We start from the raw sequence: 12,795 nt of genomic DNA on the forward strand, positions 1-12,795 counted from the left end.
GGGACATCTCTAATGTTTGTTAATCCCAAGTCTGTAGAAACTTTCAGTATTCAAGGAATAAAAGGAGACAAAGTGATGCCCTTCTGCTCAGGGACCAAGAGAGCAGAGTCCAGCTCTCCAAGGAGTTGGGTGAGGAAACCTGGGCCAAAAAGGTAATCGTCACAAGGTGGGGAGAAGGAAAGAGATGGAGGAGACCTTTTTCATGCTCCTAGAGAAGGGAAAAAAAGCTCTATTCATCAGGGATCCTACAACTTGCTTAAATTTAAAAAAGAATTAACCTGATCAAATGGTGAAAAGGGAATGAAAAACCAAACATTTGTCTATTTGCCCTGAGGAGATAGAAAAGAATGTACCATCTGAATTGATATTTGGTTGTTTTAAACACTCAGGTCTCTTAGTGGAGAAAAAGCAGAGCAAACAGAAGAGGGTTCTGCCTGCTCAACTCAACTAAGGGAACCTGCAGTGACTGCTCATGGTGAATATTGTGGGTGACTGCATGGATTAAAGGGTGATATGTGCACAGATACATGTTTTTCTGAGATGTTGGAAACTTTCTCACTTTCCCCTCTACCCAGTTATCATTACTAGAGGAATTTCCACCTGTACCTGATCAGACACTGAGGTGATATCAGGGAAGATGAGCTCTCCCCAGGGGCAAGACAGCCACCACATCACCGTGAAATGACTGTGACAAAATGAATAAAACTTGGCAGTTCTGCTGTGCTGCTCTTCCCCTCGGTGTGTTGCAGGGACATGTTTTGTTTTCCTCCTTTTTCCTGCTTGGCCACAGCAGAAGGTGCGTGGGAGGCGATAACCCCTGGCAGGGAGAGGCTGCTCTGGAGCTTTGTTTAACCTGCAGCACATTTGCTGTAAATCCCACTCAGACACTGCCCAGCTGCTCGAGGAGACACTCAGAAATGAGTCCTCCAAACCACTTGTGTCTGTCATGGTTTCTGTGTGCTAGGAAAGGGAACTTGACTTGCTCTTTGAGTGGAAATGCTTCCAGCTTGAGGCAGGAGTCTGGTAATGGTGGAGGGTTAGCTCAGGGGGGCAGCCAGGGCTGAGGGTGCTCATTCATTCACTCAGATGCAATGGGCTTGCTTTATATCCTGCCAGGTTGCAATTAGACGTGCAAGGACATGTAATAAATAGTACTTTTATATGCATTAAATTATAGGATCAAAGTGTCCTGCTGCACTTAAAGCCTTTAGGAGATTCAGCATTGCTGCTGTGGTTGACCTCAGCATCCAGCCTGTGCCATGTGTTTGCTGTACAAATACACTGTGTGATTGACAGCACTTCTTGTCACTTGTTTTTCAGGCTTTTATATGCTCAGATGAACTTTGATGCTTCCATGAAGGCTTTTCCATAATTCTAAATTATGCATCTTTCTTTTTATACCAGATAGTATCTAAAAAAAATACCCGTAGAGGTTTTGCTTTTTGCTAATGAGATCCATTAACTGGAAAATCCTATTACATTGCAGTTTCACTTTGCTTTATAAAGTCTTGAAAGCAGGACCTCTGCTGTGATACTTCATTCTGACTCTTCCCTTCCTGTCTAGATACTGAGGGTCCTGGTCTAGCACAGCCAGTTTGTGTTGCTTCTCTCCTCTGGGATCTCTACTTGAAGTCCCATCTGAATTCATTCCAAAGTAGAGCTTTACCAGGAAACACAGAATTATGGAGGCATTAAAACAAGATTTATAGAGCATTTTCAGAAAGGAAAGCTTTGAGTGGCTGAATATCTGGATTGGAGTGAATACTACTAAACATCCTCACTTCAAGTGTCTCCTGTCTTTCTGGTCTACTGAACAGTAACTGTATGTGTATGTTGCAGAATAAAAAGGAGAGCAGCAAAGAAATAGTTAAACTTTTTGGTAAACTGTGTGTGCTTCTCTTGAAAACCTAGATTTGGTCTGACACCTCTCAACAATATTCTCAACCAAAGTTACTTCATTTGTATGGGAAAGTTGATAGAATGATTTTTTGAAATTCAGATCTGTTAGAGCCAGCATTTCTCACCGTATAAAGTTAAGAAAAGGAATTTTTATAACTCACATTATAAACTCTTTGGGGCAGTTTTCAGAACCGATGTGCTTTTTATTCTCAGTATCTTTATCAGAGGTTTTTTGAACCAGCACAGGTCTCCTATGGACACTACTAGACTGTAAATAATAGCAACTTTTTGTGGACTTATTCTCAGGAAAGACAGGAATCCTTGACTTGAAAAAACTAGTGTAAAAACCCTGGAATTCAAGTGCCTAGGTGGTAACAAACCATCCTAGAGCAGACTATTATTTTCTTCCATTTCAATAAAAGGAAGAGCAGCAATTGAAAAGGACAGTGAATATTTTGGATGCGTTTTTTTTCTTTTAGATTATCCCAGCTTTAAGTCATTCCGTGTCTCTCTGTCCTGACTCTTAACCTTCTTGTCACGTTTGTTTGCATCCCAGACCTCATCTGAAATGCCTCACTCAATGCAAATTGCAGTCTTGCATCCTCCAGGGAACAACTCGTTTGAAAGAGGTATAGAAAACAGATCTCCTTTTAAAACTGTACCTGAAGGGCTTCTGCACCACTGCTAAGACATTTTATTTTATTACTCCCATTTTGTAGCAGTGTCCAGAATGTGTTACATGTTGTACCCAAAGATGTGGTCTGGTGTTAGAACAATGTGATTAGGGTGATTAGAGCTTTTTTGTCCGTGATACAGCCTAACTCCAACCACCTCCCTGTCTCATTGCTAATTTGCTGTAGATGCTGTGGTGAAAGAGGCCACAGGGAGGAATATCAATGAGTATGGATAGTGTGGAAGACCTGCACAGGAAGGAAGAGAAAATCCCCTGCAGAAGCCTCTGTGAGAGGAGCAGCTGTTCCAGGTGGCATTGCTAATGGAGTGGGGAAGGTGATGTGGGGTTACTCATTACTCCTGAGAGCAAGGATGTGCTGGTAGAGGAGTTACTGGGGATGAAGAGGCATAACTCAGGCTAACACAGAGTGTCCTCACTGTTCTGGAAATGACTGAAATGGGTGCTCAGGAGGCCAGAGGTGAAAGGTTGCCTGAATCAAGGTGTATGAACAAGAGGTCCCATTACCTGGGCAAGGAGAAAGATCTTGCTGTTTTGCAGAAGAAGTAGCAGGTGTTGTACTAAGAACTGACTAAGATAACGTTGGAAAGGTTGCCCCAGTGAATTTCTGCTGCCAGGTTTTGGTGTTGTGTGTGTACAGATGCGCACAAAAAAAAAAAATTAAAAAAAAAAAATAGCAGTGGAGAGAGAACAAAGGTTGGGAAGTAGCATGAGACCTGGTGGGAACAAATGAGCCTTTTCCCAACATCCAGCACCTTCTGTTTTTCTTTTTCTCCCCCCAACTGTTTCTGATGTCAAGCATGCACACACTGGCAGAGCTACAAGGAGCAGGTGGTGGTTGTTGCTTATTTGGTAGTTTGCTTTGTCTCATCTTTGCAATCCATTTTTGTTAATGCAGCTCCTGTTCCACAGGCTTTAAAGATCCCTTGGTGTGGTTATCTTGTGTGACAGAGGGAGCTGGGGCTGGTGAGCGTGCTGTGCTTTGTGCCCTGGGTACAGAGGGAATTCTTTGGGATGCAGTTTACTTTGAGTATTACTCTAATCATTTTAACAAGCCTGAGCAGAGAAACAAAAAGAACAAAACCGAGAAACAATTTCCATTAAAATGGCATTTCCTGAGGTAAGATTAAGCTTTCTGAGCCTGCCTTGTATTGGGTACAGAAATGCTTCCAATAGCCTTTTGTATGAGAGAGTTGAGTTACCAATTTTATTTCTTTTAAGCTGGTAAAGTTGAAATAAAATTTAGGTACATCAGGAGAAGCTGCTCACCTGAACAGCCAGGCAGACTTTAGTTAATAAGCTACTACAGCAAGAGCTGTAGTTTTTGGGGACCTTGCATGTATCTTTTAGGTGATAAATTCCAATTTTGCTTTCCCACTGTTTTTTTGTTCTCCATCTTTCAGTGAAATTTCCAATGGGTATTGATGCAGCACTAAGAGCAGACAATTCCTGACATAAATGCTGAGCCATTAACTGTAAGCTGAAGATAAACACGTTCAAAGATGACTTCTAATGATATGTGACTTGTCTGCTTTCATAACTCAGTGGAAGCAACAGGGTGTTCATTAGCTGTGTGCAAAGCCCGTGTGGCTGTGTTTACCCACAAATACCACATGTTTGCTGTGAAGCCAGACAGTCATTCCACAAACCCCAAGCATTGGGAAAGACGTGCCTGAGCTGGCTAAAGGATCCATGGTTGGGAGGAGGCACTGAATCCCAGGAATAAACCTGCAGGTCCCCAAAAGCAATGTCAGCTCTTCTAGCATCAGAAACCTGGCTTTTGCAAGAATTCAGTAGCTGGAGCCTGACACAGTGAAAGAACATTTTGTCATGTTTTGTCCTATCTTTGGGGCGTTCAAGATGTGCCACCTCTGCTTTGGTCCAGGACTTACCAAAATGTACCCTCAGGCTGTGCCAGCAGTGAAGTACCATCCTCTGCTCAAGAGTTCAAAAGTTCAGTTTTGGACACTGACCACCTGCATATACCCAATTACCTGCTGTGTGTTAGTGTTTACAATTTAAGCTACTCTTTTGTCTACATGAGGTAGTAAATGGGAGAAAGAGCATTCCCTGGCCATTTGGATGCTTTTCAAACACGTCTTTTCCACCATCTCCCCAGCTGATGCTTTATGTTTTATATCTGTACGTAAGAAACTTTCCCATCTGTCTCCTACAGCTAGATGCACTCTTTATTTCGACAATTCTTCCAAGGTAACTACTGACCCATTTAAAGCTGATGTAATCTACTAAGCTCCTTAAATCATTTCTATTTAAGTTCTCCAGTACTGAATAATGCGTCCCAGTCCAGAAAACTTGGAGATCTCTCTCTTAAGAAGTCAGCATGGGAAGAAATTCCTTAGCTCAGGAGGCAGCAGTGTTTGGGTGGCTCTCACCATGCAGGAGAGTCACAAGAGGAGGAGATGGTCCTTTCCTTGAAGAGCTTCCAATCTCCAGCCTTTTCTCAGCAGGGCCGAGCACAAGCTGTTGCATTGCCAGCCAGCAGTGATTAAGCTCAGCTGTCCATATGCTCCACCAGAATTTATTGTGCTGCTCAGAAATCACAATCTTTTAAGGCTGATAGATACCAAGACTGAAAAAATGAGGTACTTAAGTGTGTGTCAGCCCCATCTATGGGTTTTGATGATTTTGCTTGCCAGAACGTTAAACAGAAGGAGTCTGTGAGGATGTGAAGTCAGCTGAAAATCTTTCACAGTGTCTGCTGACATTGTGTCCTGACAGTCGTTGCCTTTTTTTTGGGATGTATGGACTTCTTTAATTTCATCAGTGATGTTAGATAAACATAATATTCACACCAATGGAGACTATTCTCTTTGCTACCAGCTCTACCTTCTGATCAGAAATACCTGCAGCAGATGAATAGAACTTAAATAGAGTTGTTAAGCACTGAATGTTTCATCAAATGTAAAGTGGTCCACATGGTTTTAAGTACTTTATTCTTACCTGTGTACCTGTGAATGTGAGTAGAGTAGAGCTTTTATAGCTCCTGGAGAAAGACATTGCTGAATTGAGACTGTGCAGTTTTCAAACAACCAGGAGGAGAGATGCCAAAATAAGTTCATCCCTTTTCAAGGTGCTGTCACTGGCAGCTTTCATTGTTCTTCTAAACAACTCCTCTTCTAAAGGAAAAGTTTCTGTTTCTCAGAGATTAAAGCAATCCTGTCTTCATTCATTGCTTTGGCACTTGACTGATTCTTCCCTAATGGGAAGATGGCTTAGGAAGTTTTTGAGCTGTAATTTCAACACGTAGACCAACATGCTGACTGTTTGACGATAATATAGTTTTAAAAAATGACACATAGCATCAGCACAATTATCTCCCTGGGGTGGTTTTTTTTTTTTTCAGGCTGGAAGATGGAAGTGAGAGGGGAGGCAGCAGCATCTGACTTGAGCTTGTACCTCGGTTCTAGATGACAAATTGGCCCTGTTACAAATTCTTTTTTCCATAGTCTTTTGTCAGAAAGTTTATTGATAGCCAGAGTCTTAACTAAATAGTTCTGCCAGAGTGTGCTTGGAACATACTGCATTAAGCCAGTATTTGTGTGTGGCATCTGCAGTGTTTGTCTCACATAGTGACTCCACAGTTGGGACAGCAGCAATGGGGTGGTTCATGAGAGAGTTTCCCTTGTGGATACCCTGGGGAATATGTCTGGAAGGCTGAGGATAATGCAGCAACACAACATGATTTCACAAATTGTAGAGTGTATTAAGATGTGGAATCAACAAATCATCTCTGTAAAATGTCTAGGGCCCTTCTGAGAGCCAAAAAAGAAGGTTTTGCTGCCTTAAGCACCAAATCAACTAGTTAACATCTTGCTTTCCAGGAATGAGTAATTCACTTCTCTAAGTGCCAACCAGGTTTGGTTGCCATCAACAAGGTATTTATTGCTTCCCCCTAAATTGAAGCTCTGTGTACATTTTTCTGACAAATCTGAATTACCTGTTCAATGTTATTCCTGAAAAGAAGAATCAATGAATGCCAGCAGTTCTCTCTAGTCCAAGTAATTTACTCTTCAGAATCTCTACAATTTCTGGTTTTTAAGGTATTGGGGTAAAGAAGGAGATGCTGCTGAGAAGCTGGCAGTAATGTGTTATCTTTGCTCTCTGAGACACTGGCCATGATGTGCTGATGAGCAAAACAAGCTACCAAGTTGGTGCTGAATGAGCCAGGGATGGGATGGCTTTCCAGCAGAGCTCTGTAGGTCATACATCGGTTGCATTGCCCAAATGTCCCACATTTCCATATAAAAGCACCATGAGCTTAAGTGGATTTGGTCAAACCTCACATTCAGGCCAAGTTTGCAAACCTGCAGCACGATTTTCACGCTTCTTGGAGAAACTTGGGATACATTACTGTTTGTTACAAGATGCTTTTTAACTCTGCTAAGCAATACCTCCTTGCATGTGTTGGTTCAGCACAGAAGCAGCATCTGGAGCTGTGCCTGGGCAGCTGTTTGGGGAGTCCCAGCTCCTGTTCAAGGAATGTGGCTGTTTCTTCTGTGCCTGCCTTTCAAATGCCGCTGTTTGGTCTTCCTCTTCAGTCACCCAAGATTAGAAATTATTTTCTAAATGGGCAAATCTGTTTTAGGTCTTCTCTCCCAGTGCCTGAAGCAATTTTCCAGGCTTCTGCTGCACAACTGAAAGGCCAAAATTATGATCAGTAAGACTAATTTATTGTAGGTGGAAGTGCAGTTGACAGAGAAAAACAGCAATTTACATTTTCCAGAACGAAAGGGATTCCGAGAGGACGTTGTTTGCTTTCTTCAGTCCCTGGTTTCCTACCAGCATTAGGGTTTCATGACTATTAAATGCTAGTGAGATTTCAATGCTGCTTTGATGTCTCTTGAATTTAGCAGTTTTCAGTCATGGGTCTTCATAGAACCATCCCTAAACCACTCATTTTCATGACACAAAGTCACCCCCAACCTTCAGAAATTTGGGAAAAACACTCCAAATGTCCAAAGCTGTCATACTGTTTTGAATTCCTATATAACCTACATATGAGACCCATCCCTTTCATCAGACACTGCCTCTGGTCTGCAGTGTTTCCATGGAAAGCTTCCTTCATTTATTTGGAACTCCAGAGAGTGCCAGTAAATTTCCTGGAGACTTAAGTAATGCTCTGCTTGGTATAACTGCAGGGTGGCAGCACGGTCTGGTGGTGAGGAGTAGCATCTCTGAAGATGTGGTTTCTTTTTTGTCATGCTGCTGAGGAACCTGGAACTAGAGCCTGCATGTTTCCATACCTGCACTCCCCTCACATACTGCATCTTCAGGCTTTGTTGTCTGCTTTTTGGGCTTTAGGTGGTAGTTCCCTGTGGGGTTTGTACAGGACCTGGCATGCTGGGATCCCTGTCTCACTTGGTTTCTTTTAGGCATTGCTATAATATAAACCAGCTGCACTAATATTTTAGCTGTAGGGAGAAATGTACTGGTTTGATGTGTGCTGTGTAGAAGAAAGAGAAAGCTATTGCCCCTAGCCCAGAAATGTGAGTAGCATAGCAAATATGTTAGTGATCTCCCAGAAATGTTAAATGAGATGGATTCTGCCTCTGCCTTCGTGGCACTGTGGGCTTTTAAGAGATTCTCTTGTCTCAGTGAAACTTCAGACTGATGTGCTGAGGAGAGCTGGTGAACCCTGAAAATGAGGCTGTGTCCTGATGATGAGTTTTAGAGCAAGATTTTTCAAGGGGGCATGTTATGAAAGGAGAGGATGAATGGTCTGAAAGATCTGTAAGAACCAAAGCACTGCAGCTTTATGGCAGGGCTTCATAGAAAGGCCAGATAAATGATGGAAAAGAGTAAATAACCTGCAGGATAGATTGGTGTAGTGTGGGTTACAGCAGCCCTGGCAGGGAGGTAGCAGCACTCTCCAGGTGTGCAAGGTTTTCCTCACACAGGGATCCTGCTGCTGTGTCTGCAGCAATGGTGATCTCTGCACTGGAGCTGGAATGGTGCTGGCAGCCAGGATGAGGAGCTGTGAGCTCTGCCTCACCTTGGCAAGGGAGACAGGGCCAGAGCCCTTCCCAGCTGGTCAGAAGCACCGGCAGCTGCCCAAGGAGAACTGGGATCCACAGCTGACACTGGAGCATCCTCCTGCCAGCCACAGCAAGCCCTGTTGCAAACTTTGGAGTTGAATCTCTTCCCTTAAAAGACAAACATGAGAGTGAGGAGTGCCCTGACCTGTGTGGAGGAGTCCTGAAGTGCAAATAGCACAAGAAGGTAACGAGCTGAGTGCAAAAGCAGGTTTGTAAATGCCAGTGTGTGCTGGGAAAAAAATATATCTAATGAGCTGGTGTTGCTGCTGTCTTCCTTCTCCCTGTGTTTGACATCTCCACGATGCTGCTTGTGTCCTTCAGGTCTCACCTGAATTTCTCTTGATCAAGGCTGATGGTGGGATTATTTCTTCTTTTTGGCCTGAGTTGCCTGATTGGCAATTAGGGGAGGTTTGTCTCAGCCTGGCCATGGAAATGGGGTCACAAAGTCCTGTTGCCGTGGGGCTGCAGGGCAGTGCTGCCCTGGGAGATCCCGTGCTCCTGACTGTGGGGAGTGCAGACAGCTGGGAAAGGTACCTGAGGTTTCCATGCCTGAGTCTTCCCAGCTCCCTGGAGTGAGCTCTTGGAGCAGGGCACACGTCTGGGAGTTCCTTCTTGGCCTGGGACATGCACATGTGATCTCCTTTCTCTGTAACTTGCACTTACACTGAGGACCAGTGACACTTTCCTACCCAGATGCACAGCTGTGGTCAAACTGGTTTCTCAGAGTAGTTATGAGGAACCACCACACCTGTCTTCTTTTTGTTGTTTTTTTTTTTTTTTTCCCCTCTGGGAAGAAAATCCTGGAAGAGCATTTTTGACCACAATGATAAAAGATGCTATTTTGTGAAAGCCCACAGATTTGTCCATTCTCTCCAGCACTCTTCCAGCATCCAGAGCTGCTGAAAGAGTCTCACGTATCCTGCCCTGGCATGGTCCAGTTAGGGAGCAGTTGTCCTTGAATTTGTCAAACCCATTTTTGATGCCATTTAATGACTGTTGCCAGGCTCTGGGGCAGTGAGTTTCAGCAGTTCACTGTCTGATGAGGAGCTTCACAGTATGTGAATAGAGAATATTTTCAATAAAAGATGTTTGGGAGTGGGATCTTCTGGGGTCTCTGACCAGCAATGAAGGATTGAAGTTATTCAGTCCCTGCTCTGGTTTGCATGGAAAAAAACACCACATAAAGTTCTATCACGTCCTTAATGGAAATGAAATGATAAAATTGGGATAATACCTACCTCATGCTGCTCTTGAGGGTTAATTAATGTTTACGAAATCACTTTAGGTCCCAAGATTTAATTGAAGGAAAAATATTACCATATAAAATAGCTTTTTATGCAGGCACTGCTTGCTATAGGGTTTCAGCTGGGCAGAGTGCCGTGGCAGCCAGCGTTAGCACATGTTTTACTGCATTTATGGTTGTGAGGCTTCCTGTAGTTTATATGAAAATTGTCTCTCTGAAATCACAAATGAAACATCAGTGTTTTCTTCTCTCTTTGAAAGAATATTAATTTGCCATCTTAGGGCTTGACTGACTATTTAAACTGCTGTAAATACAACTCTCCTTTGAGAAAAAAGGAATGGAATATCTGTTCCCTTGCTTGGGATGAGTTGATACAACTTGCTAATGATTCCACCTTTGGATGCCATGGATATTGCTGGCTCATATGAGCAATAAATCAGGCTGGCACTGGGTGTCCTGCTGTAATTTAAGGGTGTGTTGGGTGTTCATTATAATCTCCTGCTATCAAGAGATTTTAAATACAGCTATAAAACTTCATTTCTGGAGTTAAACTTGACTGTGGAAGTATCAGCCAGGGAACAAGTTCTGTTAAGTGGGGTGTTTCTGTGGGTTTTTTCCTGGTTTGGTTATTTTTTATTTGTTTGTTATTTCTTTGCCTCGTTTCAGGGTTTTTTATAAAAGATGGAATAGCAAGAGAAGGAGAAACAGTGCTGGGTTTGGCTACCTTCAATTGATGTAATAAAACCTTGTCACTGCATAAATGTCACCTTACTTTCTGCTGTAACCTTTTTTTTTTATGTCACAGAGTGGTACAGGCTGGGTGGACTTGGAGGTTGGATTGGTTACTCAATGTGCTTTTTGTTTTTTTTATGCCACCCAGGGTGACTACGACCCCAGCAGAACCAAAGTTCTCCATTTCAGCATGAACCCAATGAGTTTGGCCAAGCAGCAGCGCAAGGAGGAGCAGCAGCAGCTGCAGGAGGAGTGTGAAAGGCTCAGGGAACTCGTCAGGGTGCTCAAAGGAGGTGGCTCTGTCTCTGGGAATCTGGAAGGAGTTGGGGGTTTTCAGTCCCCACAAGAAGTTGCAGGTAGGCTGCTGGCTTCTGGTCCTGGGGATGCATTTATTCATCTGTGTTGCCAGAGGAACTGTGTGCAGAAGCAGATGGAGGCATTGCAGACAGTGTGCTTGATGGAGTGGTTATATGGAAAATGAAAAAAACTGGGTTGATGCAGGAGAAAGTGAATGTGTGGTGGCAATCCTGTGGCGGTGTGGTAGAGGGTGGATGGTAAGGCTAAATAATAATAATTCATATCATTTGCTCATGATAAATGAAATACCAATACAACAGCCTTCATAGGCTGTTGCTGCCGACAGAATGAAAGGAAATATTTCCTTCCTTTCAGGGTTGGTTTAGCCCTTGAGGTAGGAGAGACAGCAGGAAATAACTTTTATAGCTGCAGGGAAGCAAGTGGTTGAAATCTTTTCAGACCTGGCTTAAAACAAATTAATATTGTTTATCAGTGTATATGTGCCCCATTAATCACAGCTACATTCAATACTCCATGAAAGCAGAGTACATCTTTCACTGAGCTAAATACGTTTCACAGAATCTGTGGCACTTCAGTACAGTCTGTCTTCCTTTCACATACCTGAGTGAGACTTTTTAGTATAGTAACCCCAAAAATCAGCACCTCTAGACATGCTCTCAGACTCTGAAAATCAGGGTAAGGATATCAGTTAAGCCTGACCCATCACCTATAATACTGTGAGGGACCAGGTGGAATCAAGTTATGCTGAAGAGTCCAGGAGAAGCTACTGCTGTAATTCTCTCATGGCCTCAAAACAATTTGTTAGAGAAGAGAAAAATGAAAGAGAACTGAAGGTCTATGTGGAGCAAACCTGGTGTGTTCCCAACTGCACGTACACAGTCAATGTCTGGAGGTCAGGATCCTCCCTCATGTGAGACTGAGAGGGCAGAGCTTTTCCCAAAGGTCACAAGTGCTGGAGACTTCAGACCCACAAAAGAACAGAGCCCTGGTTTAAAGAAAATGCACACAAGGAAACATCTTTCTCTGCTATGAAACTGAAATTCTCAGGAAGTAGGTTGTCTGTTTTCCCATCGCTCAAACAATGGCACTTTATTACTGCTGAGAATGTGTTTGTTCCAGCATCTCATAGTGGATTATGGTACTATATAGCCTTAAAAATATGATGGTGAGAAGGGCAGATGGGGTGGTTTATAAAGTGAAGAGCTCACTGCATGTTACAAGTAAGTGACAGTTCTGTCACTCCTGTTAGTGGATGCTCTAACAGATGCATAAGCATGAAACACTTAGCAAACATTTTAAAAGACTGTTGTCTGTAGGAGCTTCCAGTCTCAGACCCCCAGCGGGCAGTTCTTGGGGATAGATTTTGCATTGAAATTTGAATTTGAAATACACTGGGTTGTAGGGGTTTAAATTGCAGTAGGTGCTGCTGCCCAGTGCCCTTGTCTGTCCTTCTATCCCAAGTACCAGGCACATCTGATGCTGCAGGTCCAGGGGCTGACAGTGCCCAGGGAGGCTGCAGAGGTGGGGTCAGCCCCATGTCTCTGTCACTGATGAATGAGCCTCTGGGCTGTCATCTGCAGTAATTAGACCATCTCTTCTGGGGGAATATGTACCTCACGTGTGCCTCCTGTGATGTGTTAGAATTATTATTCTGCTGCCTTGCCATGCAGTTGCTTTCAGCTGTTTCTGAGGTGCCTCTGTGCTGGGATGTTACCAGGTTTGTTGTTAGCTCAGAAGGGATGCATTTTTAAAGCTGTTTTCTCTTCTGCCTTTGATTCCAACAGGAAAACAAACAGCTTGCTGGGTTTCAGGGTATTTCCAGCCTCACGTCTGTGATGCTTTTTTTTTTCTTTTTT

General features: G+C 43.3%; 1 protein-coding gene across 1 annotated transcript in view; it reads left to right on the plus strand.

Moving 5' to 3' along the window:
• Positions 1–12,795, plus strand: part of MAD1L1 (mitotic arrest deficient 1 like 1) — a 343,907-nt gene that overhangs the window by 212,128 nt on the left and 118,984 nt on the right. The window contains exon 15 of the mRNA XM_062503321.1: positions 10,770–10,977. Coding sequence (XP_062359305.1) covers positions 10,770–10,977 — 208 coding nt within the window. The remainder of the gene's footprint in view (positions 1–10,769; positions 10,978–12,795) is intronic.

The sequence above is a fragment of the Cinclus cinclus genome, chromosome 16 (assembly GCF_963662255.1).
Source record: "Cinclus cinclus chromosome 16, bCinCin1.1, whole genome shotgun sequence".
Classification (NCBI taxonomy): domain Eukaryota; kingdom Metazoa; phylum Chordata; class Aves; order Passeriformes; family Cinclidae; genus Cinclus; species Cinclus cinclus.